General features: G+C 41.0%; 1 protein-coding gene across 4 annotated transcripts in view; it reads left to right on the forward strand.

The window, feature by feature from the left end:
• Positions 1-27,235, forward strand: part of AP3M2 (adaptor related protein complex 3 subunit mu 2) — a 55,179-nt gene that overhangs the window by 11,283 nt on the left and 16,661 nt on the right. The window contains exons 1-2 of one of the 4 annotated variants that reach the window (XM_081129712.1): positions 24,262-24,472; positions 25,944-26,288. In XM_081129712.1, coding sequence (XP_080985838.1) covers positions 26,016-26,288 — 273 coding nt within the window. In that variant the 5' untranslated portion in view covers positions 24,262-24,472; positions 25,944-26,015. Of the gene's footprint in view, positions 1-24,261; positions 24,640-25,943; positions 26,289-27,235 lie in introns of those variants that run through there. The other 3 variants (XM_081129714.1, XM_081129713.1, XM_081129715.1) reach the window with 3 other exon arrangements.

The following is a 27,235-nucleotide window of genomic DNA, read 5'->3' on the forward strand; positions in this document are numbered from 1 at the left end:
AATTCTTTTCCTACATCTTTAAATTGGTAGGCTCTTCAAGTTTAGGACATAACATTCATTTTATAGTATCAGTAACTCCCCTGAAAAAACATTATATCTGAACAAAATGACTGGGTAAATTCCATTTCCTACATTAAAGAGAGAAAATTAAAAAAAAAAAAAAGAAGGAACGTGTAAGTCCATGGCCAATGATCGTAGCAACTGACCCATGATGTAGCTCAAGGTCACAAAAGTGGTCAGGTATAAACCCCCCAAACACATGACTGTCAGCCTGGCTCTCTCTGACAAATCACCCTCACCCATGAAGGTTCAAAAGTATTTCCTTAGGCAGTATCGGACCTGTACTTTCTAATTAATTTATAGGGGAAAACCCAGAACTTTAGAGGACTTAACAAACATCTGCTACTTACTATCCAGAATTAACACCTATTTTTTTAATTCCATAGGGAGACTTTAACAAGATGTCTTTAATAGGGAAAAATCCACCAAAACCTAATATTGGTGAAATAAGTCATGGAAAAGATCTGGTTGATTATTCTGGCTTGGTTTTGTTTGTTTTATTTTTTCACTGTGGTGTAGGACTTTAGATTTATTCGTTTTAAATTATTTTTTAAATCGTAAAATATAACAAAAACAAAAAAAGTGTATGAAAAGTTATGTTCATTTTCAAGGACAATAATAATATAAGTGCTTGTGTTCCATCACCCAGGGTAAGAAATAGAACAGTATTCCCCTCCCTCTTCCTCTCCTGAAAGGCCCCCCTGTGTCCTTCCCTAATCACATCCCTTCCTTCTGAGTTTTATGATAATCATTCCCTTGCTTTTCTTCATATATATTCTTTTCATATTGATTTCTAATCTCTCTGTGGGAGAGTAGATTGCATACATCATGATGCTTACTTTACGGTTTTTACTTATTACAAAGGTATATTCTTTTTCTAAAATATATCTTTATTGATTTCAGAGAGAGGGAGAGAGAGATAGAAACATCAATGATGAGAGAGTCATTGATGGACTGCCTCCTGCAAGCCCCCCACTGAGTATTGAACCCGAAACCCAGGCCTGTGCCTGGCAAGGAATGGATCCTTGATCTCCCAGATCATAGGTCGATAATCACTGAGCCACACCAGCTGGGCGAATTGTTTTTCTTAATTTTATTTTTGCAATGTCCATTTCTAATGTATAAAAATACAATTAATTTTTGCATATTGATCTCGTATCCTGCAAATTTACTGAACTCATTTATTTTTAAAAAATATGTTTTTATTGATTTCAGAGAGAGGAAGGGAGAGGGAGAGAGAGATAGAAACATCAATGATGAGAAAGTCGTTGATCAGCTGCCTCCTGCACGCCCCCTGCTGGGGTTAGAGCCAGAAACCCCGGGAATCGACCCTCGATCTCCTGGATCCTAGGTCAATGCTCAACCGCTGAGGCACGCCGGCCAGGCTGAACTCATTTATTAGCTCTCGTAGTTTTTAATTAATTCCTTAGGATTTTTTTTTGATACATACAAGATCATGTCATCTGTTTTAGTTGTTCTTTTCCAATCTGGATGACTTTTATTTTCTTATCTAATTGCCCTGGCTACAACCTCCAGTACAATGTTAATTAAAGAGATGTGGTGGTAGCAGACATCATTGTTTTGTTCCTGATCTTAGGCAGGGAGACACGCAGTTTTAAACTATTAAGTATCATAGCTGTGGGTTTGTTTTTTATAGATGACATCAAATTAAGTAACTTCCTTTCTATGCTTATTTTGTTGTTCCTTTTTTATCATGAAAGGGTGTTGGATTTTGTTAAATGCTTTATCTGCATCTATTTGAGATAATCAAATGATTTTTGCCCTAAATTCTACTAATTTGATGTATTGCATTAATTAATTTTCATATCTTAAGCCAACCTGGAGTTCCTAGAATAAATTCCACATGGTCATAGTATATAATCCTTTTTCTATGTTGCTGGATTGAGTTTGGTAGTGTTTTACTGAGGATTTTTACATCTATATTCCTAAGGGCTATTGGTCTATAGTGTTTTTTCCTTGTGATATCTTTCTCTGGTTTTGGAGTCAGGGTAGTACTGTCCTTGTTAAATGAATTGGGAAGTGTTACCTTCTTTGCTACCTTTTGGAAGTTTGTAAAGGCCTGGTATAATTCTTTAAATGTTTGGTAGAATTCACCAATGCTGTCATCTGGGCCTGTATTATTCTTTGTGGGAAGTTTTAAAATTGCTGATTCAACCTCTTAACTTGCTACAGGTCTGTTTGGATTTTCTGTTTTTTCTTGAGTCAGTTTTGGTACTTTTTGTCTTTCTAGGGGTTTGTCCATTTCATCTGCTTATCTAATTTAGGTACATACAGTTGTTCATAGTATTCCATTTTATTCCTTTTTCCCCCCTGTAAAGTTAGAGTAATTTCCCTTTTCATTCCTGATTTTAGTAATTTCAGCTTTTTCCCTCAGTCTTGCTAAAGGTTTATCAATTTTGTTGATCTTTTTTAAGAAGCAGACTTTGGTTTGGTTTATTTCCTCTGTTGTTTTTCTACCCTCTATTTCATTTATTTCCACTTTTTTGTTATTTCCCTCCTGCTTGCTTTGGGTTTAGTTTTCTCTCCTTTTTCCGGTTTCTTTAGTTGGAGTGTTAAATTACTGATTCGAGATATTTCTTGTTTTCAAATGTAGATATTTAGTTGGTGAAGTTAATTTCGATTACCTGGTAAACTTATTGTCTGTTTTCACCACTGTAGAATTAGTATTTTTCTCTTTGCATCTAATAATCAACCTATGAGGAGATACTCTTTAAACTTTCTGTAGAAGTTTTCTAGTGAGGTAAACAGTTGTACTTTTTTTTTCCCCTTTTTTAAGGCACACACTGTCAAGTAAAAGTTTCCATCTGCTTTGATATCTAGTATTGCTTACATGAGATGTCTAGTATAGCTCATAAGGCACCTCATTTTGGAGTAGATTTTTTTTTTCTGGAACAAATCATTTAAGTAGAACTTCTTAATTAGATATTTAATTGTCCCAAGATGTGGGTATAGCATGCCCATTTGTTAATGACTTGACAAAGGCTACATCTCCCAGTACTCCTTGCTCTGATGCCAAGGGGGAAGGAAATTTTGCCTAGAGACCCTGATTCCTCTAGGATATTGACACCCTTGTGTATACATTCCTCCCATCTTGAGGTACAGTACAATGTTAGAATATTTCAGCTGTATTGAGTCGGGCCTCTCTGAAATCCTTGACCAGAAAAAGATTTGAAGTGTCCCCATTTACTTATTAAAGGGAAATCAGAACCCAAACCCAGGCTAGATTTATCAGGATGGCAGTGTAACCAGGAGCATTGTCCTGTGGGGGAGGCTGGACACTCCTCCTGACCCAGCCATCCGGGCCTTGTGGGTGAGTTTGAGGAACTAAAGCAGAGTGTTAGAGTATGAAATAAAGAGCCTGTACCTAGAGAACCCCAGGCAGGGAGTGGGGATCATGATGGCTCAATCAGGGTCTCTAGTTCTCTCTCCAATAAGGTAGATTACTATGAATATTAAAGGTATGTGGTAAATGTGTGCACTGAACTGGTGAAGCTGGTCATTCCAGTTGCACTGTTGTTGTTTTTTAAATGTGGCTACTTTAAATGACTTACTTTCATATCATATGGCATACCTAGAAGAAGGTTATCTTCTTAAGGTAAGATAGAATTCTGAAAGGAATTCTGCTTCTTTTGTTTCACACACATTTATAATCAGATGGGGTCTGCCTGGTTTAGATCTCCATGGTTAAACAACACCTGAAGCAACTCTTTGACTTTATAAAATCAAAAGATTTTTTGATGAATAAAGACCACAAGTTTCCAGCAATAAGCTTAATTGGAGTTTCTACAAAACTTCTAAAAAGCCAACCAAGCCCTGGTGGGTGTGGCTCAGTTGGTTAAGCATTGTCCTGTAAACCGAGGGGTTGCCAGTTTGAGCTCCTGTCAGGACACATGCCAGTGTTGAGGGCTCCGTCCACGGCAGGGGCATGCAGGAGGCAGCCTATTAATGTTTCTTTCTCACATGGATGTTTCTCTCTCTCCCTCTCCCTTCCTCTAAAAAATAAATATATAAATAAATAACCTTATTTTTCCTGGGGTACCTGGTACTAGCATTGGGTCTGTGCAGGGTGGGGAGTTCCCCAAACCCCAGGACTCAGCAACGGTAAGGCTTTGAGCTAGGAGAATACACACCTAGATGAGGCAGACAGCAACAATAATAGTTTGTACATTATCTTTGTGCAGAACTTTTTTTTTCTTCTAAGAAAGAAAAAGCCTCTGTTGACATTTTGGGGGTACTAGCATTTTTTGAGGGTGCCTGGTCCAATTTTCACTTTTTGCATGGTCCAGAAAACCATCAGCTGAGGATTTTAGTTTAAAGCAGATCAGATCAGATCTATACTGCCCCAGACACCTGGTTGCAGAAGTAAATGCAACCTTCCCTGGAGGAATGTACCCTCAACTTAGGCCTGGGAGAAATCTGACAGAGAAATTTAAACAAAGATGAGCCAACAACCCCAATCACATAATACACAAGGAAATACACAAACCATCATGAGGAAAATTCAGCAAAACAAATCCTAGAAACCTTCAAATCCTTCAAACCCTAGGAAGACTTCACTATGGGAATTATTAGGTAATAGCCAGATAAAATACAGGGTACTTGGTTAAATTTGAATTTCAGATAACTAATGAATAAATTTAAAGTATAAGTATATCCCATGCAATATTTGGGACACATAGTAAAAATTTGGTCTTTACCTGAAATTCAAATTTATTTTGGTATTTTGTGTTTTTAATTGTTAAATCTGACAACCTTAGGTATAGATTATGTATATTTACTAAAGTAAATATGTTAAATATGTAAGAAATAAAAGAAGTTGGAAAGATGAGTAATGAGAAAGAAAACATCAGAAATGACCAGATAGCTATAAAAAAGGAACAGGTGGGCCTTCTAGAAATGGGAAATATAAGAATCAAAAAGAAAAACTAAATGGAAGAAGTGGAGGTAAGTATACTGATGTTGCAACTTACTTTGATATGCACAACAGAAGTTGGATTGATAGATGCATTGAGGGATAGACAGATGACCACATATGTGATAAAGCACGTGTAGTAAATGTTAATTGTAGAATATAGGTGGTGGATAGATGGATGGGATTTTAGTGTAAAATTATTTAAACTTATTTGTATTTTGACAATTATAATAATAAAATATTGAGAAAATAACAAGAAAGTTAAGCAGCATAACTGACAAAGTTTAAATACTAAAGTAGGAGATAAATCTGGAGGAATTTCAAGGACTGCAGCCCAGGATCAAAAGAGATAGAGATTATGAAAGGCTAGTTAAGATATGTGATAGCAAAGTGAGAAATTGCCATCTTTCCTAACAGAGTTCTAAAAAGAGGCAACAGAAAGGGGGAGAGGCAATATGCAAAGTAAAGTGGCTGAGAATTTTTCATAACTAATGGAAGAATCCACAGACTCAGGAATTCCAATAAATTCCAAGAAGAGTAAACTAAAAGAAAACCTGAGATGCAGATAACTTTAAAAAAAAAAATTGGTTGTGATAAAGCAGTAATAATAATGTTTAATTTGTGGAGAGTTAGAAAATACTGAGATAGAACAAACTGGTGGACCACAATAACCATGTAAGCCTGGAAGGGGGTTATTGAAATTAAAAATTATTTGGAGTTAAAGATATCAATTATATTTAGATTTTTTTAAAAGGTAGCTGATCAAGTTAAAATTCAACGCATAACTACTACAAGAAAAAAAAAATTTAATTCATATCTTTGAAACCAGTAAAGAGCAAAAATGGAAAGATATTTTTAAAAACTGATTCTTTTTGCAGATAAAGAAATAAATCTAAATATATCAGTAATAATAAATGTAAATATATTGAATAGCACAGCTAGTCGTTATAGATTTTCAGATTGGATATTGCTGTCCAGTTCCTTCTCCCCAATTCACCATTCAGATAAGTCACTCCCACTCCCCACAGGAAAGAGTGAGAGAGGGGGTTGGAGATAGGGGGGTTGCTACTCTTTCAGAGGCCCTATATAGTGGAAACTGGAAGCTACAGAAACCCAACAATGTTTACTGTTTTTAGGTTCTAGATATGGTTCTGTTTGTCTATACATCGTCTCATAAAATTCAGTAAGACATGAATTTCAAAAGTATTTTAAAGTCTTTTATAAAGGGTAAGCACTAACCCCATATAAAATCTTCTTAGGAAAACATCAGTATTCCAATACAGGAGAAAATGAAACTCTTGCCAAATATAATAGTAAGATTCTAAATTTATGTGGCTCTGCTTTCTTCTTCTATTTCTTTTAATTTTCTCATCCTTACTTAATAAGTTCAGTTTTTACAATTTCCAAGATAGTCCAATCTATAAGCAATAAACAATATTTTCAACCACTAGAAACATTGTAATACATTGTATTCCATGATAACACTGAAATGCAAAAATGTCTCAGAAAAAACAACAACAATAGACAACATTATGGTTGATGCTCCTATATCTATTCACTTCACCTCTCCCCAGTAGCAATAGGGTTGGGGGAACTGAACTCAGCCTAATGAATGCAGCCCAGTTAGCCAAAAGGTGTTCTTATCCAGTCCATGCTTTGTTCAGGAAGGGGCATCCATTTTATCCCAGTTTTGCCGGTGAGACATGAGGAGAAGCTGGACTGAAGGTTTCTTGGGAACTTCTTCCTTGACAGTACTGGAAAGCCAGACTCATTCTCTCCCTGTGGATGTGACAGAGAAGAGTTTAGTCTCAACATTTATCAGGAACCATTCTGCCTGGAACATGTCCAAGGCCCACTCCGCCTCTGGACATCACCAGCTAACCTAATCAAGGTCTTAGTTAAGCCGGTTTGCTCCCAGTTTTCCATTTCTAAGAGCTAAAAGGGCCCTAACTGATATAATATTTAAGCCTTAACATTGAGACATTATTGAAATACTCTACTCTGAAACCGCTGCTGAAAGAGGATGCCTACTTCTTAATGAATTTGGAAAGCTTGGCAAGAACTACCTAGTTTGTATATTAATGTAATGAGAATGTAACTTCCCCCTACGTTTTCAAGTATATGTGGCAGTCATATGACAAACACTGGTAGTTACCTTCCAAATATCTGCTTCTCCTTCCTTGGTAACAGATTTAAATTATATCCTGGATAGCAAAATGTGTCCTTAAGATGATATATTCCAGTTTTTCTTGAATCTAGGGATATCGCCAATGAGATGCAAGAAGGTATGGGATAGGACTTTCAGGAAAGCTCTTCAAAAAGGGGACGGACTCTGACATGCATCCTTTTACTTCTTTCACCTTCTTGCTTTCTGGAATGCAGACCTGAGGGTTGGAACTCCAGGAGTCATTTTGGACCATGAAGTAAACTTGAAGATAAAAACTACATGTTAAAGATAGCGGATCAAAAAGATTGAAAGAGCTTGGGTATCTGATGATTGCAGCGCTGCATACCAGCCCAGGGCTGCCTACCTCTGAGCTTCCTTTACATAAAAAAAGAAATAAAACTTGTTTCTTGCTTGATCTGCTTATTTGAATTTTTCATTGTACATGCCCCCAGAAAATAATCGTAATTAATGAACGGTGTGCCACTGTTTAGAACAGAAGCTCTGGAATTAACAAACCTGAAGTTGAGGACCTACTTTGCAATTAATTAGCTGAGTAACCTTGGGCAAATTAGTTAAGCCTTTCTGGTCTTAATTCATCATCTGTAAACCGGCGATAATGGATGGTACCTAGTAGGGTTGTTTTCAGGGTTAAATGAGATGCTATATGCAGAATGCTTAGGGCAGTGCCTGGCCCAGGGTAACAATTGGCAAATGTCAGTAGTATATAATCTAAGGCAAAGGAGAAATCAGGGACCTCCAACTAAGACTGTGGCACTTCTTGTTAATCTTTCTATGTATTTTTTGTCATCTCCCTCTCCCATTCTTCAGTTTTCAACATACTCTTTCTAGACCTGTGCCTCTTCTCAAGAACCCTACCCCTCTCAGGATATGATATTTTCTCCTACTTCACAGAGAATATGGGATTATGAAGAGTGAAACTCCTGAATGTCCAGCCCTCATACCAACTATCTTGTTTCCAGGGAGTTTCTTCTTCCTTCAGGAGTGAATCCATCCACCTGTGATCTGGAGACAATTCCTCTCATCAACTCAGAGGTGTGGGCTCATCATACCCCACCTCCCCCTCTTGCCTCTCAGCTTCTATAGACATGCTCGAGTCTCAGCCGTCCTACAGAAATCAAGACAAAACACTATCCTTCTTTGACCCTTAGGACACCTGTAACTATTGACCCTTTTCTCCTGCCCCTCAGAACTAAGCTATTTATTAAGAGAATAGTCTACATTCATTGTAGCCACTGCTAAATAACACTGGTGTATCACTAAACGTTTACTATGTGATCTACATACCTTATCTCCAATCTTCAAAGCCATACAACAAAGGAGGGCTATAGCTCTCCTTTTTTTATGAACTAACAACTGAGGCTCAAGGAGAATTAAGTACCTTGTTTCGGATCAAACAGCTGAAATGTGACATAATTAGGATTGGAACCCAGGTCAATTTGAATGCAAGTCATGTTTTTTGCATTCTATCAGTAGTTCCCAAACCTGGCAGGGCATCAGAGTCATCTGGCGACCTTAAACAAAAAACAAACAAAAACCCACACAGGCTCCACCCCACATCTACCAAATCATAATCTCTCTCAAAGAGCCCAGAATCTGTATGTTTCAAGCTCCCTGAGTGCATCTGGTACAGCCAGTTTGATCTAAGTCTTCCCTACAGTTGAATGTTCTCTCACAGTTGAATGTTCCTCCCCTCATACCAGTTTGACTTCTAGTTTCAGTCCTCAAATCAAATTGCTCCCAGAGACCTCCTTGTGCCTAGATCCACTGGAAACTAATATTCACCTTGCTTGACTTCTTGATAACATTTGACAAGCTAACCAATTTCTAACTTTGTTTGCCTCCCACAATAATTTTCTGCCTTATTTCTGATCCTTTCTTCTCTGTGTTCTCTGTGATCTGCCCACCTCTGGCCACCTCAAAAATGTTGGCACTTCCCACTTTGGTTTCTAACCTCACCCTCTTCTCAATCTAAACACTTTGTTTGGTTGATCTCATCCACTCCCACAGATCTAATTACTGTTTTATATATTAATGGCTCCCAAACTGGTATTTCTAGCCCCACTCTTGGCTGCTGGATCTGTATGTTCATATGTGAGAAATTGCCAGTTAAATATCACTTAGGTCCCTTAAACTCAACAAGACCATAACTGAATTCATGATCTTCCTTAAACAACCTTACTCCCAGGTCTAATTATATTGGTAGTTTTAAAAATAGCATTCCCTACGTTTTTGAGGATCAATGACACTTACTTCCTCTGTAAGGGTCCATACTCTCCTTCCATTTTCTAAATGGTTGAAGCTCAACACTCTGATTGGAGGTGCCAGACCTGCTAGTACAAATGCCCCCATAGCTTGGAGGCCTGGGTAGCCCTTGGGGAGAAGGAGACCTTCAAGATCTACAATACAGTTGGTCAATGAACTATCCACAGACTTTCACCTTGAGTGAGGTACAGGGCCTACTACTCCTACAAAAGAGTTCTAATATTTCCTCAGATATCAGTCCTATTTTATTCCTCAGAAACTTGGAGGAAATGGAGTTTTCAGATCATTTAATTTTCCCCCAACATCTGATTAGGAAAAAATTCAAACATACAGAAAATTTGAAAGAAATATACAGTGAACACCCATATACCCACTCCCTTAGATACCACAGTCAGAATTTAATTTTTATCAGCTAGAATTAGTATTTGCCTAACCTTCTGAGTGATGTTGAATAGAGTGATAGCTCTACCATAATTACATAGAAAGTATTCTGTTCCTACTGGTAAGTCCAGTGCTTCATAAGATTCGGTACTGCAGCCAATTTCATGAGTGCTTTAAACAAGCCAACACAGGTCAGCTGTTAGCTGGGTGGAGGAACTTCTAGGGAGTTCTTCCCAGCTTAAAGAAACAAAATTTCAAAGTCATCTGGCTTGCTGCCTAAAGACACCTACAGCTTTTGGCTGTTATAAGCAGGTGTTGTCCATAGACATAATCTAGGACTTTCTGGTTGTGCAATAAGAAAGCAATCGCCACTATTTTCAGCTAGAAGGTGACAGGGACAGTGGTAGAGAGGAGGGTGTAATTGGGATTCGTCGCCCCCCACACACTGATTTTCCCAAAAGTTCTAAGATTAGTGACAACTGTCCCCACAGATGGCGAAGTGCTCTTTCCCCACGTGCTCTCTTTTACAAATTCATACAACCTTCCCAATGTTTTACAGAGCCACTAAAGCCTTTAAAGAGAAAAGGAAATATAATTCCTCGAAATCTAAGGAAAACAGTGGCAATCATCTCGAAGCTGGTTCCAACTACGTATGTGATGTCAAAAGCTATATATATTTCAACTCATAATAACTGCTTCATTTTGGCAAAATATCCTTGGCTTCTTTCTTTTCCTGGAAGGCCTTCAGTTAAGAACAGACTCCAAAACAAAGGAATGTGTACTTACCACTAAGCTAGCTTCTCACAGAAAGAAAAAAGAAAAAAAAGCACTGTGGCTGAATGCAACCTATGACTTTTCATTCTTATCCTGTAAGAACTGATGTAATTTTCTTAATGCTAAAGCCCTTTGAGGCAGCCCTGGATGTACAATTTTGAACAGCAGTGGAATACTTGAATGAATATAAAAATAACACTTTTAGAATGGGGATAGTATTTTTAAATTATAAAAGTCCCCTTCCTTTTTTGTCTTTCTGAGTGCATCACCTTAAATCTAGATGTAAACATTTTCTGTAGAGGGCCAAATACTAAATATTTTAGTCTGTGGACCATTCACTATGGTAGTATAAAAGCAGTCATAGACAACATGTAAACAAATAAGCATGGCTGTGTTCCAATTTTATTTATGGACACCTAAATAAAGACTACATTAGTTATTCACAAAATGAAACCTCATATTTACTCTGCACAACCAAGCTATAGCATGAATTAAAGTTTTACAGGCCCACTACTCTGTTATACAACCAATGTTTCCTCAAATATAGTCTAATTCTTAATACATACACTTTATTCAATTTTTGAAACCACAGGATTAGAGAGTCAAATTGAGCCTGTATTTTCACCATAATTTAAAAGATAACATAGAGGTTAAGAGCAGTTTTTAGAATCAGTCAGATGAGAATTCAAACCCAGCCTCTGCAGCTTTCTTAGCTGTATGATATGAGGTAAACTGGAGAACACTTCTACATGTTCCTTCATTTGTAAAAGCAGGAATTTGGAAAATTAAAAGAAATAATGCATACTCAACTCACAATCGTTTTTATTAAGGCACACAGTAAATGCTCAATAGATGTTAATTTATTATCATTATTCAGTAAGTCATTGCTAAATAATGATTTTTATTTTTATCTGTGTGGAAAGATCATCTGTGACATTGGTGTTCAGTGGTCCATTTCACTGATTATATACCATTTTGTAATTAGGAAAATGATCCTAATGTAATGTCATTATTTGTTTAATTTGGAAGCCCTGTGATTAATTTGCTATAGTAATAGGTGGATTATACAGTTGGCTCCCAGAGGGGTGTATTTTCATGTTTGATTTGCCACTGTGAGTACCTTTACACATCTGTGACTTAATGGTACTTGTACATGTGTACTTTTAAAATTAATATTTATTAAAGCATTTAAAAATAAGAGTTTAGACATGTTATGGAGAATTCCAAATCTCATTAGTGTTCAAGCAAATGCAATTTTAAAGTTCTTTTGAAGAGTTATTTATTTATTTATTTATTTATTGGTAGTACAGGGTACATAGGACACAATTCAAAAGGTACATAAGATTTTATGATGTAAAGGAAGTTTTCTTCATCTCCCCATTACATCTTCTATCCCACAGTTGCCCTCCTAATAAACAACCCCTTCCAGAGATGCAAAAACATACATACTGATATATATATCAGTTGTGAGTACATGAAACACAGAATTTATTCTTGTATTATTATTTATTCTTGTATTATTTTCCATATGAACATCTATAAACCTACTTTTCTTTCCCTACATGTGTGTGTGTGTGTGTGTATCCTACTCCCACTGCTTCGCAGCTTGCTTTATCACTTAGAACACATCGGAAAATTTCCGTATCTCTGTATCTAGAGCTGCCTTGTATTTTTAAATGGCAGCTTAATATTTCATCGGAAGGATGTGCCCCACATTATTTAATCAGCCCCCGGGGGATAGACTTTTAGGGTGTTTCCAATAGTTTGTTCTTAAAAACAAAATTGCAATGGTGCCTTGTAACTTCTCATCTTTATGCTGTGATTTCCTCCTTTCTCTTCCGATACGACTGAAAAGTGATTCTGTGGGGCTCTCCCCAGTCCCCTGGCCTCAGACCCCAGCGTGTATCTGGGGAGTGGCCAGTCTCCGCTCATCCATCTGCCCGCTCGGGGCCTGGCGGGAGCCGGGGTTTGTGTCCGGCGCAGCGCGCGCACGTGTCCTACGCTGATTTCTGGGCATGCAGGCGTGGGAGGGAGCAACTCCGAGCGCAAGTGGCTGCTTGTCCTTTTTGCAGCGTGCCGAGCCAAGGTGGCGTTGCGATCTGTGGTATGCGGTCCTGGCGTGAGGCTCCCGTGACACCCTCCCAGCCCCGGTCCCCAGTCCTCCCCGCCAACCAAGGGAGGTGTTTAAAGGTGTCTCTTAGAAACAGGCACAACCCGGGCAGCCTAACTCCGGAACAATGGGTCCTTTCAGCCGCCCCCTTTAGATGGAGGGCCCGTCACCATGACAACCACCCCATTATTGAAAGTCGGAGCCGGTCCCGCCTCAGACACTATCCTCCCGGGCTCCCCTCCCCCTCCGACCCGCCGTATGGTGTGTGCGGCAGTGGCAGCTGTTGTCAAAAGAAGGCACCTCTTTGTCTCCAAGGGATGAAAGACACTCGGTTTTCATCGCCACCCTTTCTCTCCGCCCAACTTTTTTCTCGGCGCGCTGCACCCCGTCCCCAGAAGGTGCCCCTGGACGCCGGAGCGCAGCCCCGCCCGCGCGCCCGCAGCTCTGGTGCCCATTTCCTCTCGGATTCACTCTTCCCGGAGCCTTTCTGCCTTGACTTCCAACTCCCTGAGTCGCTAGAAGTCTCACTTCTCCAGCGCAGGGTCCAAACTAGGGGGGTTCGCTAGAGAAATCCCGGGTTTCTTCCTCCTCTCGGCTCCCGGAGTCCCGCCGGCGCCGCTGCTCCCCTCAGACCCAACAGCACCACCTTCCGTAGCCGAGCGCTCACTACGCGCCCCCGCCCGCAGCGGGGCGCTCTGCCCGCGCGCCCCCCGCCGGGCGCCCGCGGAGCCGGGGCGGAGGCGTCCCTCGAACCCGGGCGCCTGCTGGCCCCAGAGGAGGCGGCACGATTGCGTAAAGAATCTCACCCGTGTGTTTTAGAAACCTCCCGTTTAGACAAATGTAATATTAAAATGTGTGTGTGTGGGGGGGATTAGGTGTTGTATTGGTTTGAGTGAATACCTAAATAGGACTGACTGAATTTTGTCTGTGTCCTCACAGACAAAACTTTATAAAAATTAAATTAAAAACAGAAAACACCTTTGGCCGACAGTGTGTCTGGGATTTGGGGTTCGAAGAATATTGCCGCTGAGCCTATGAGCTGCACTAGGAATCCTAAGATTGGAACAGATGGTGTTTTCCAGACCTGTCTGGATATAAAAAAGGTTACAGTGGTGAGAGGGGAAAAAGGGGGGGGAGGGGGGACCGAGGAGGAGGAGGGATGCTGTGGAGAGAGAAAAGCAGACCTTGTAGTCACCAGTGGGGACAGAAAGAAGGAGAGGGACAAAGCCGGGTATGTTGAGCTATTATGGAGATAAAGGCACACTTCAGGATCCTGTGTGGGTGGGAAAATAATCAGTATAAAGTGTTATCTAGTACTAAGAAGGGCAGATGCTCGAGCTAAAATGTGGGGATAAGTGTTTCAGATCTCATTGAGTCTACTTTTAAAAAGATTAAAGGAAAACTTTGGGGATACTAAAAGAATGACAAGTAAAAGGGAAAGGAAGTTCAGCAAGTGACTGACAAGAGGTGCATTTTTCTGGTCTTAGCTTGCAATTATAACAATTGCTTTTGATAAACAGGAAACAGCCGGGTCTGGCACACAGGAAACAAGTATTTGCAAAATGAAGGTGGTTTATTTTGTTGTTTTTTTTTCATTTGAAAATAATTTTTATCTGAATACCTACCTAGAAAATAATAAGCATGTTACTTTAAAACTTTTCTTTACCATCCAAGTGCCTTTGTTCCCCAACATCACTGAATAAATTGTGGAGGAAATTCTATCAACTTTTCTGTGATATGTGATAAATATTTCCCCAGTGATTTCAAGTGAGAGTTGCAATAGAGTATCACAATTCAAAACTCTAGCTATTTAACTTAATGGTTTTTAAAAAGTGTTTAAGAAGATTGTTAATAAGTAAAAGCAATTTTACCTTTCTGACAGTAATACTCATAGTTGAATCTGTAGTCTGATTTTGATCAATAAATACATCTTTTTTTTTTTTAGTTGCACATGGAACCATGTAGAAGTGTGCTGCTCCAAGGCGCTCAGGGGCTATCACAGGTATTAACGTTGAGGCCAAGGAGACAGAACTCTAAAATTCTGATCCCCATGTCATTCAGAGTGGCTCTGCTTTATCTGTTTTATATCTAAGCTTTCATGTTTCTAAAATATTTCACTGTTAAACAAAACTAAGACCATTGTTATAATAGAAACTTAGAGTTGGAAAAGAGCTTGGAGATAATTTAGTCCAATCTTCTCCTTTCACAGATAAGGACATTGAGATCCAAGGAATTTATCACGCCATCAGTCAGATCACACCCTGTGACCACATGCCAGCCCTGCAGCCATTTCAGACCAGGGCTGACCACATTACCCCCTCCCTTACCATCACTTGCTAGATTGTCTTTTTACTATGAACATGTTTTTGTCTTTTCTTATTTTAATCTATCTCTGTGGAGCTTTCCTGTTTTCCAGTCAGTCATCCCTAAGTCCTTGAATTCCAGACTCTTTTTAGAATATCCAATCTATTCATTGATTGGAGCTGCTCTGTTTAACCCCACTGGCTGTGGACGGCTGTTAGTTACCTATCCAATATTCATTCTCCTGTCTTCCTTATTAACAGAGTTCTGTTTGGGGGGTGGGGGTAGTAACGTGCCCAGCTAAAAACATTCCCAGGATCTTTTTAGCTCAATTCTGAACAATAGAACACAAGTGGGACTTCAGGAAAAGCTCATTAAAGGGAACTGATCCACTGTCTCATGCCCATTTGCTCTGTCTTTCCTCCTTTCTGTCTGGAATATAGCTTGATGACTGGAGCCATGACAACGTTTCAAGCACAAGGGTCAAAATGCCACCCTAGGCCTGGCCAGGCGTGGCTAAGCGGTTGAGCGTTGACCTATGATCCAGGAGATCCCAGTTCGATTCCCAGTCAGGGCACATGCCCGAGTTGCAGGCTCCATCCCCAGGGTGGGGCGTGCAGGAGGCAGCCGATCAATGACTCTCTCATCATTGGTGTTTCTCTCTCTTTCTCCCTCTCTCTTCCTTTCTCTTTGAAATCAATAAAGATATATTAAAAAAAAAAAAATGCCACCCTAGAAATGGTGGCATGGCAAGCTAAGTAAAACCCAAGTCTTTGATGTGAAGCTGCCATTCCAGTCCTGGATTTTCTAACTCTTGACTTCTCATAAGGTGAGACAAAAATAAATGCCCGCTTGTTTAAACCAGTATTATTTGGGTTTTTTATTGCATGCTGTGGAATGTAATTCCCACTGGCTCCCATTTGGGAAAAGAGCAAAGTAGATTAGGACTTAAGTTTTATTGAATAATCTGTTTTTGAACACTTACTTGTTGCTTATGTAGTATTTACATAACACCATCACAGAGCTCATAGCATAATAATAAATACAAAATTCATTCACTTAGTCATGTAATGAAACAATCTCCTCCCCCACTCCCTACCCCTGGCTATGTGTAGGCATATGTGTATGTCTCTTTTCGAGATGCTAGGTACATGTGTAGCAAGATCTAAAATTTCAAGATGCCTTGACATCTTCTTCTCTTTTTTTTTATGAATAGTTTGTTGACTTTTAGAGAGAGGAAAAGAGAGGGAGAGAGTGCAACATCAATCAGCTGCCTCCTGCATGCCCCCTACTGGGGATAGAGCCGGAAACCCCAGCAGGTGCCCTGACCTGGAATGGAATCTGCAACCTCCTGGTGCAGAGGATGATGCCCAACCAACTAAGCTGCCTGGGTCAAGGCTGCCTTGACATCTTTGAGCATCATAGGGCCCAAAGACCTCATTCTCACCAGATATACTCCCAACAGCAGGAAAGTCTCCCTGCCTGGCTAGTTCCTTTATCAGATGTACCAGTTGTACTCCATGTAGTGCTCAAGTGCTCAAACTAATGAATTCACCTCCATGTCAGCTCTTGAAATTATTCAAACTAGCTAATTAAATAGTCTTGAAGGAACCAAGGATCATCCCACCCTCTTGTCACTACAAAGCTTGCCTCCCACAGACCCTGCTGGTTCACTCTATTCCAGTGTGCGACCTCCATGAGGCCCTGCATGGTGTGCAATGTCCGCCTCCCTGGCTTGTGAGTATATGTCACTAATAACCTGCTGTCAGTTTCACCTGTCCAGTGTTGGGTGTCATGTGTTTGGCCATCTCATACTATTTAAGGTAGGGTTCCTTCCTTCACCAGTGGGTTATAAGGAAGTGATCAGAACAGGGATATGCAAATCAAAACCACAATGAGATATTACCTCATGCCTGTTTAAATGGCTATTATCAAAAAGAGAGAAAATAAAAAGTGTTGGTGAGAATTCGGAGAAAAGGGAACTATTGTGCACTGTTGGTAGGAATGTAAATTGGTGCAGCCAGTATGGAAAACAGTAGGGAGGTTCCTCAGAAATTTAAAAAGAGAGCTACCATATGATCCAACAATTCCACTTCTGGGTATTTATCATAAGAAAATGAAAACACAAACTCAAAAAGATATATGAACCCCCACGTTTATTGCAACATTGTTTACAATAGCCAAGATATGGAAACAACTTACGTATGTTCATCGACGGATGAATGGATAAATTGTGGAATGTGTGCATGCCCGCACACACACATGCACACACAGGAATGTCATTCAACCATAAAAACAATAAAATTTTGCTATTTGTGACAACATTGATGGACCTTGAGGACATTTTGCTAATGAAATAAGTCAGAGACAAATACTGTATGATCTCTCTTATATGTGGAATCAAAAAGAAAAAACAAACAAGCTCATAGATACAGAGAACAGGTTGGTGGTTGTCAGAGGGGGTCGGTAAGGGTGGAGAAATGGGTGAAGGGAGTCAAAATAAATAAGTAAATAAATAGGAATGAATTACAGTCACATTTGCTCTAACTACTCATCTCAGGATTATAAACACACTTTTTTTTTTTTTTAAACATACACCCTAATTCCAAAACAAATGCTCACAATTATCTTTCCTTTCTCCATATGCTTGTTTACAATGAAGTCTTCAAAGGGAAATAACCACAGACATAAAATATTTATTGTCATTATTTGCATAGTATAGATGTTCAATAAATATTTCTTGCCTAGATAAAATAATATCTTCTCAAAATAAAAAGGAAGGCAGTCATAAAAGTTCACATACTGTGTGATTCATTTATATGAAATATCCAAACTAGGCAAATCTATAGCTACAGAACATAGATTAGTTGTTGCCTAGGGCTGGGTGGTTGGGAAGAAATGGCAAATGACTGCTAATGGATACAGGATTTCTTTTTGGGGCGATGAAAATGTTCTAAAATTAGATTGTGGCAATGGTTGCACAACTCTGGGTATACTAAAACCACGTTAAAAGGGTGAATGTTATAGCATATCCATTATATCTTAATAACAGCGATTTTGAAAAATAAAAAAATTGAAAGAGCTCACTTTTTCTGCTGTGTGAAAATGGACCGAAGGGGGTGAGAATGGAACTTGGAGAGTTTATATAAAATAGTCTTTTAGGCAAGAGGTGATGGTGGCCTGGACTAGGGCGGTGACAGTGGAGCTGGAGAGAGGATGGTTTCCTGATGTGTTTTAGACATAGAATCAACAGGGTTTGCTTCTGATTAGATGAGGGGTTGAGGGTAATGGAGGGCTTAAGGATGATTCATGAGTATTGGTCTGAGTAGTTGAATGGGTAGTGATGTCATTTACTGAGGTGGGGAAAACAAGGTGGCGTAAGGTTGGAGGAAGGAACAGATTTGGGAAAGAAACTCAAGAGTTCCTTTTGGCTCTACTAAGATGTCTGTGAGGCACCAAAGTGGAGTTATCAAGTAGGTAATTGGATATGTGGGTCTGGAGGTCTGAGAAGAGGTCGAGTCATCATCACTGAAATAGTACTTACACTCATGAGGTCATCTAGGCAAAGAGTGTAGACAGAATGAAGGAGTGTCTAGTGAGAAGTCATAGAACAATGCCATGCCTCGGAGGTGTGAGTGGGGCCTCACAGTTGGATGTTTCTGGGCTTCAGCATCTAGGGAAAGGGCCATTGCTGCAATGATTACTTTCTCCAGGAGACTGGAGTCAGCAGGCTAGCCTGTGGATGCCAGGAGGGAGATGCTGCTGCCTCCTTGTCGGGCAGGGTTTGGATTTCAGGAACTTGAGATGGTTTTGCTGGGGCTTCTGAGTAAGAGGAGCTACAGAGAACTGCTGCCACCTGGAAGCAGGTGTGCATCCCAAGTTACCCTGATTACATCACATCTTGTGAGCTACATTATTACTTACATGTTACTCTTTGGTCATTTCCCTTTTTAAAAAATTTAGTTTTAAAATTGATCTTAGAGGAAGGGAAGGAGGGAGGGAGGGGAGGGAGGGAGAGAGAGAGAGAGAGAGAGGGAAACATCAATGTGAGAGAGAAACATTGATCAGTTGCCTCTAGCATGCACCCTGACTGGGAATCGAACCTGCGACCTTTTGGTGTAAGGATCACACTCCAACCGAGCCATATCAGCCTTCTATTATCCCCAAGTCTTTAGACAATTTTTGTGTAAGTGTCCACCCTGGTCTTTGCTCTGCTATGGAAAATTAAACAAAAACTAGTGTGTCTATGGTGGTGTTGAAGAGTTAGAAGGATACTGAATCTCCTAAGTCCAGCGTGGTAGAGGCAGCAGCCAGTAGTGGGAGGTCCCCAAAGGCGGAGGTGGGTCTCTTTTTAAAGAGTAGGGGTGTCAAGTTCAGGCTGTCCCCTCTAGAAGGGCAGGCTCCTTCCATGGCCACCTTAAAGGAGCTGATCTGGGTTTGGAAAGGGAGCTGTTCTTTTCTTTAGATTTCCCCCCCACACATTAGATCATAAGCTCCTTGAAGACATCCTTTAATTGTTTTTGTCCCCTCAGTGTTCAGGGGGTAGTAGGCCATACAGAAATGTTTGTTTAACAGATGAATGAATGTATATTAGGCACTAAGATAAACACGCTATGGTTTTCAAAGAGTTCACAATCCAGTTATGGTGATCAGATTGCATATAATGAATGTGTGGCAGGTGTCAAAACATAGTAGAATACATGAAAGAGCTGTGAAAGGCTACTTAATCACACAGGAGGGAGAAATTACTTCCAGTGTGGGGGTATCAAGCTTGGGACAGACTTTGTGGAGGAGAGAGCATATGGCTAGGCCTTGAGGGTTGGAGAGAATTCCACAGATAGGATGAGTAAGAGAAGAATGCATGCCAAGTAGAAGGATCGGTGAGGACAAAGACATGGAGGGGAGGCATTCCATTTCTTCAGTGCAAGACCAGTAGTGAGGTCTGACGCAAGGGTAGGATGCATGGACAGAGGAGGAAGTGTCAAAGCCACAGAGGTGTGCTGGAGTCCTGCTGCAGAGCCCTTTAAAATGTCGTCCTCAGTGAGCAGGGCCCCTCTTGTTTTAGACCTACCTCTACCCCGATTAAATAATTATTCCCAGGGGACCCTGATAGCTGGGATTGGCTTTTCATGGTAGAAAAAGCTCTCAGCAGTGAGAGCTGTTAAACATTAGGATGGTTTATTAGTGGCAGATTTAGAAGATCTTTTCCTGGAGAACTTTATGCATGAAAGAGATTTACCATTTGCTGATGATTTTGTGGCCTTTCTTAAAACCATGAGAATGTACTATACCAAGCTCCCCAATTCTATGTTGTTAGATTCAACTCAACAAATATTTGAGTGTCGACTTGTAGAGGACCCTGGGTATTGCTATGACTGAATTCATGCCGTCTCTCCCTGCTCTCGCCGTGCCTCTCTTCCAGTGATTGCCATCTCAACAAATGACACTTCCATTCACACATTTCTGACATTCAAGTCAGAAATCTATGCATAATCTTTGATTCCTTGTTCTCCCTCACCACTCACTTTCAATTAATCTCTAATCCCTATCGTTCTACCTCCAAAACACCTCTGGAATTTGTCTACATCTTTCCAATCCCCCATCCTGGTGGCAGTCACTAGCATTTCTCATGTGGATTACAGCAATAGTTGAAATGATCTCCCTGTTTCAAAGCTTGGCCTTCTCCAATCCATCTCACATGCATGGTCTTTCTGAAATGTAAATCTTTTACACTTTCACTTAACATTTCTTCAATGGGATCCCAGGCTTATGAGAGAGGCAGGAGGTGTGCACTGTGAGCCAGGCTGCTTCAGTCTTCCTGTGTGCTTAAATTCCAGCTCAGCTACTTACCTACTTACTTGACCTTTGGCAAGTTACTTAAGCACTCACTGCAGTTTTCTCATCTATAAAAAGGGATCATTAAGTAATTCATTTGAGGGTAGTTGGGTGGATTAAATGGATCTGGATTTTCCTCTCCTCTTTGAACTCTTAAATTTGGAGTGTCCTGGGCACCGGTCCTCTTCTCTCTCCATGCTCACTCCCTTAATCATTTCAACTGGTCTCATGGCTTTAAATATCCATATTACTGATAACTCCCAATTGACATCTTCAGCTCAGACCTCTCTCCTGATCCCTAGACTCATATACATCCAGATGCCTTCTCAACATTTCTACTTGGATGGGCAATAGAGCTATAGATATATTAAACTTAATATGTCCAAAACTGAACTCTTGACATTTTCCCCCTCAAACCCTCTCCATTCATAGTCCTTTTCATCTTAGTTGATGGAGCCAGATGGTCAGGCTCAGTGGTCCTTCTATTTTCTCTTGTTCTCACTTTCCACATCCCATCTTATCAGGAAATCCAGCATGCTCCTCCTTCAGGCTATATACAGAATCTAACTTCCTCACCACCTCGCTGGCCACACCCTGGCCCAAGTCCCTGTCACTCCCCTAGATTACTGCAGTGCACTTCTAACTGGCCTCCTTCCACCCTACCCCATCTACAGTCTCTTCTCAACCCAGCAGATTGATAAATCGGATCCTGCCACTCCTTTGTTCAAGCCCTCCATTGGATACCCATTTCAAAAGCACTACATGCCAAAATCTGTAAAATAGATATCACTGTCCTGTGAAATCTGGTCCCTACCCTCAACCCTGTAACCTCATCTGCTTTACGCTCTGTTCATTCTACTCCAGCTGCACTGTCATCCTTACTGCTCCTGGGACTCCCCAAGCATGCCGTGGTCTTAAGGTTTTTGTTCTTCCTATTCCCTTTACTGGAATGCTCTTCCCCCCAGATATCCCCGTAGCTAATTCTGTCTCCTCCAGGTCTTTGCGCAAATCTCTCTTCTCAATGAGACTCACTCTCACTACCCTTTTAAAAATTATAACTCGCCCGGCTGGCGTAGCTCAGGGGTTGAGCATCGACCTCTGATCCAGGAGATCGAGGTTCGATTCCTGGTCAGGCACTGGCCGGGTTGCGGGCTCGATTCCCAGTATGGGGCATGCAGGAGGCAGCCGGTCAATGACTCTCTCATCATTGATGTTTCTATCTCTCTTCTTCTCCCTTCCTCTCTCTGAAATCAATAAAGACATATTTAAAAAACAAAACTATAACTTGCCCTCCAAGTCCTGTGATGTTCTAGATCTCCTTTCTGGTTTTTTTTTTGTTGTTTTTTTTTTCATTGCAATTACCACCTTCTAATATATTATATAGTTTAATTATTATGTTTATTGATTCTTATCTGTCTTTCCTCACTAGAATGTTAGCTCCATGAGGGCAAGGATTTCTGTCTTATGTTCACTGGTACTATGTATCCAAACACCAGAACAATGCTTGGTACATAGTAGGACTTACTAAATATTTATGGAATGAATGGACAGTGCATGACACATAGTGTTTTATAACTACTAACAATTATTACAAAGCTCACAACTACCTGGCTCCTACTTATCTTCCTAATCTCACTTTAGGAAAAGAAAAGTCTGCCCTCTTTCTCCCATTCTAACTCAGCTACAGTTCACTCTCTCATCTCCTGAGCTTCCCACATGCACTTTTCTCTCTGTCTTTCCATGCTAATGGAATCGTATTCATCTTTCAGGTTTCAGTATAGGACTTCTTGACTCCAGGTCAGCCTCCTCCACCAGCATCCCCAACATGTGCTGCTTGCTCATCACACTGTTTTCTAAAACTTGCTTCTTATTTTCTTCCCAGTTAGGCTCTGTGACAACAGAGACTATGTCTGTGATATTAGTCATTGCAGCATCTCCAGCATAGGGCTTAATACATGGGAGGATCTCAGTAAATGTTAATTCAATGAATGAGAAATGCCCACAGCATTTACAAATAGTAGTATCAAAGTCATTAGGACTCCAATGCAATTTGGAGAGGTACCTGCCTAACACCTCACTCCTTAGACCCACATTTCTGTACCTTAGACACACATTGCTTAGTAACCATGTTTAACTGTATCTTGTGCTACTTCTTAGGTAGTAACAATCGCTAACACTTTTCTAACTCAATAACAACTCTACAAAGTTAGTACTATTAGTGTCCTTATTTGAGAAGTGAGGAACTTGAAGTTTAGAGAAGTTAAGGTACTTTCTCAAGGTAACACAGCTAGTAAGTGTTGGAGCATTTCAAATTCAGGTGTGGCTCAGTTGGTTGAGTGTTGTTCCATGCACCAAAAGGTCCATGGTGGGATTTCCGGTTAGGGCACATGCCTGGGTTGTGGGCTCAATCCCCAGTAGGGGGCATGCAGGAGGCAGCTGATGGGTGTTTCTCTCTCACATCAATGTTTCTCTCTCCCTCTCCCTTCCTCTCTCTCTAAAAAATCATTAAAAAAAACCACCCATAAAAGTAAATTTGCCGACTATCAGCCCTTAGCAAGTATGGCAGAGAACAATTCACACCACCTTCAATAAACATTTATCATGGTCCTGTAAGGAGCAGCTGCCACTCATGATCCATTTCACCAACGTGAAAAGTAAAGCACAGTCAGGGTAACACCCCCGTGGTCTAGGTAAGTAGACATCACCTCCATCATCATACTTTACCATTTTATTGAACGTATACAATGTGCCAGGCACCCAGGCAAACACTTTCCACACCTCATCTCATTTAATAACTAATTTTTCTTATACGTGAAGTTGAACTTTGTCTTCTGACTTCTACTCTATGCTTTTCTGGATCACAAGGACTTGAATCACTTAAAACAGTAGTATCAAAGTCATTAGGGCTCCAATGCAATTTGGAGAGATACCTGCCTAGCACCTCACTCCCACCCCCATTTTCAGTTCTGGGAACTGAGATTCTGAAAGGTTAAATACCTTGCCCAAGGTCAAGCAGGTGATGGTCTAGTTGGGGGGCTGGAAGAAGTCTCCAGAATTTAGGTCCAGAGCTCTGGATAAGAGGCCATACTGCCCATCACCTTTACTATACCCAATGCACACAAATGAAAGGGCATCATGTCTCTTTTTAAATGCACTTATCTAATAGAGAGTAGTTAGTACTGCTCACGATTTATTATCCATGATACGCTATTCGATAAATCATGCCCTGGAAATCACACTTCTTAGCCCCTCGAGGCACATTCCGCGGTTACGAAGGTGGCAGCACCAGCAAGCCGGGCTCTTTGTGACTGGCAGCCAGCCGACTGTTCACGATAGCCAATCAGGACTTGGAACCACAGAGCTGCACCAATTGGAGATGAACGAAACCTCAACAAGGGCCAATTGGGAGCCAAAGCCGAAGAACAGGGTGAGCGGCGAACAGCGATCAATCAGAGGGGAGGAGCGGATCACTGACACCCAATCCACGGCTTTCAGACCTCGGTCGCTGGCTCGAGGCCCCTAAACTGGCCAATCAGCGGGCGTACGGCGACCGCCGCGCGAGCGGGGGCGGGGGAGGCGGGGCCTGTCCGCGCAGCCGAACGGTGGGCGCCGCGAAGAGCGAGGCGGGGTGAGGAGGTCCTGCGACCCGGGTCGGGGGAGTGGGCGGACCGGGGTGGGGGTTAGCGAGTGCGAGGATGGGGCGGGGGCGCTCGAGGGTGGGGCGGGGATGAGTGGGGCTGGGTCACGAGTTGCTACCGGACTGAACCTCCGCGCTGCGGGATGCGGCGGGCAGAGGTGAGGGACTGTCGACGAGGCTGCTGTGGTGGCCCGCTCCTGGCGGCTGGCTGAGGGAGGAGGGGATGCTGTTGCCATGGCAATGCACGTGCGCCAGCTGGCGACTCTCTTCGCCTCGCGGATGTGCACACACCTTAAATCCTCTGCCTTGGCCACCCTGGCCTCAAACAGTGCCCAGAGGCTGCTGGGCGAGGACCAGCGCGGGACTAACCCACTTTGGCAGCGGTCTCCCCTCCACAACCTGGCTACTCTCAGCTTTCCTGTCCTCCTGCTGTCTTGTCCTCGGGCAGAGGGATTAAGCTCGAGCTGGGGCACTTGGTACAACAGGCCTTTGCTGTTTACCTCCTGGGCTCAGAATGGACACGGTTGGGGTACAGTGCGGCCACCGCCTCCTGGGAACTGGTAGAGATGCTGTTGCCTGAGGGACCAGGGGTGTCCCCCAGAGGGATTTTTTAAAGGCATCCTAGCAGAGCCTTGTGAATAACAAATACTTAGAGAGTGGGGATTGAATGAATGAAGATCACACTGACAGCTTCCCATTCCATGGACCGGCAATGTTCAATAGAAATATAACTCGAGCCACATACTTACTATATACTAACCACATTTTAAAAAGAAATTAAAAACAGGTCATTAATTTTAATGTATTTTATTTAACCCAATACATCCAACATATCAATATTAAATATAATCAAAATTAAATTAACATTAATTTAATTTATCAATATTAAATTATTGGTGAGATAGCTTAAATTCTCATTTTCATACAAAGCCTTCAAAACCTGGTGTGTATCTCACACAGAACATCTCAGTTTGGACCAGCTACATTTCAAGTGCTCACTGGCCATACTTTGGTAATGGCTACTATATGAGACTATCGAACCTTAAACATTTCTTGTATGTGTGTGAGTTGTGACTAAATGCATGAAACTCATTAATATTCTTTGAAGCCCTCTTACATGCAAGGAGACACTGTGCAATGAGGTAACAAAAAACATGAAGCATGGTCTTTTTTCTCAAGGACCTTCCAGTCCAGTTTGGATAAATATATAAACAAAAATTAAGTTGAAATTTAAATGGACATGATTCAGACACTAGGAAGGATAACAGGGCAGCATATGATTGATTGACAAACAAGATGGCTGATAATTATCCTTAGGAATCTAGGGAGGGATACTTCAGGATCATGCAGTAGAGGAAGACTTGAGTCTAGTCTTGAAAGATGGGTAAGAGTTGGATTGCTGGAAAAGATGGGGAAGGTATTTTGGTTGAATGGAACTGATTATAACTTCTTTTGTTTTTAGGGTTGAAAATTTGTGGAGTCCTGAGGCATTCAGACTGAAAAAGACTTTCCTCTCTCACTGACAGTCTCCACCATGATTCATAGCCTTTTCTTGATCAACTCCTCTGGAGATATTTTCCTGGAGAAACATTGGAAAAGTGTGGTCAGCCGTTCTGTTTGTGATTATTTTTTTGAGGCACAAGAGAGAGCTACTGAGGCAGAAAATGTACCACCAGTTATCCCTACCCCTCACCACTATCTCTTAAGTGTATACCGGCACAAGATCTTTTTTGTGGCTGTGATCCAGACGGAGGTCCCACCTCTATTTGTCATTGAGTTCCTTCACCGGGTAGTGGATACATTTCAGGTACGTGACTGTGAGGAGGTTCATACCTGTAAATGATAAAGTATCTTTCTTATTCTGTTTCCATTATATTCAGCCTCAATTGAGGAACTTTTAAAAAAAATTGAAACTCTGACATTGCTCACTTCCTCTCCCATCTGATAAGATTCTTGATTCTACTTATTGAATTGGCGGCATCTAAAAGAACAAATTGAATACTTTTGAACCTGTTGCATGAGAAAGCCACCCTACTCAGTATGACTGTGTACTGTCATTTTAGTTCTGGAAATTGTTGTCTAATTTTTGTCCACAAATCAGAGAACTTTAGTTGTTTTTTAAAAATAGTGGACTTGATGCTAACTATTGTTAATTATACTGCTTTGAGTTGCATCAAAAAGTGATGAGTGTGTAAAGATATATATACTTTTTAAAAAGTAGAAAAACTAAGTAATGTTTGTTTTCACTCTCCCTGGCAGGGGTAATTTGCGAACCCATACTTCATCTCGGGTTTGAGGTACTTATCCACAGCATAGGAGTAGTAGTGATGAATTCCTGTTGGAAACTTAAGATTGGAAAATCTGTACCCAAAATCATTTAAGTAACGTATTTTACAAGATACAGTTTTTATTTTGAGTTTTTCTTTCATTGATAGATTTGAAGATCTTGGGCAGTGGGGTGTAGGGGAAGTAAGTTGTGCTATGATGCCAGCACCATTTATAGCGTAAGAGTTTAGGCTGCCCAGGCTCTGGATTCACACAGTGGAATCCTCTCCCTAAAAGACTTGCTCAGTTTCTGTTGTGGTATTTGCATAACTCACATGATAAATGAGAAGCAAGGGCCCTTTGGTTCAACTTCTATGTCATGTGAGGTCTGGAATTAGTCACATGAATACAGAAATTGTGGAGCTGGAAAAGAAGAGAACGAGGACCCAAGTGTTATGACAAAAATTGAAAAACAAGTCAGAGAGCCCT

Source organism: Miniopterus schreibersii, assembly GCF_964146895.1.
Source record: "Miniopterus schreibersii genome assembly, chromosome: 2".
Taxonomy (NCBI): Eukaryota; Metazoa; Chordata; class Mammalia; order Chiroptera; family Miniopteridae; genus Miniopterus; species Miniopterus schreibersii.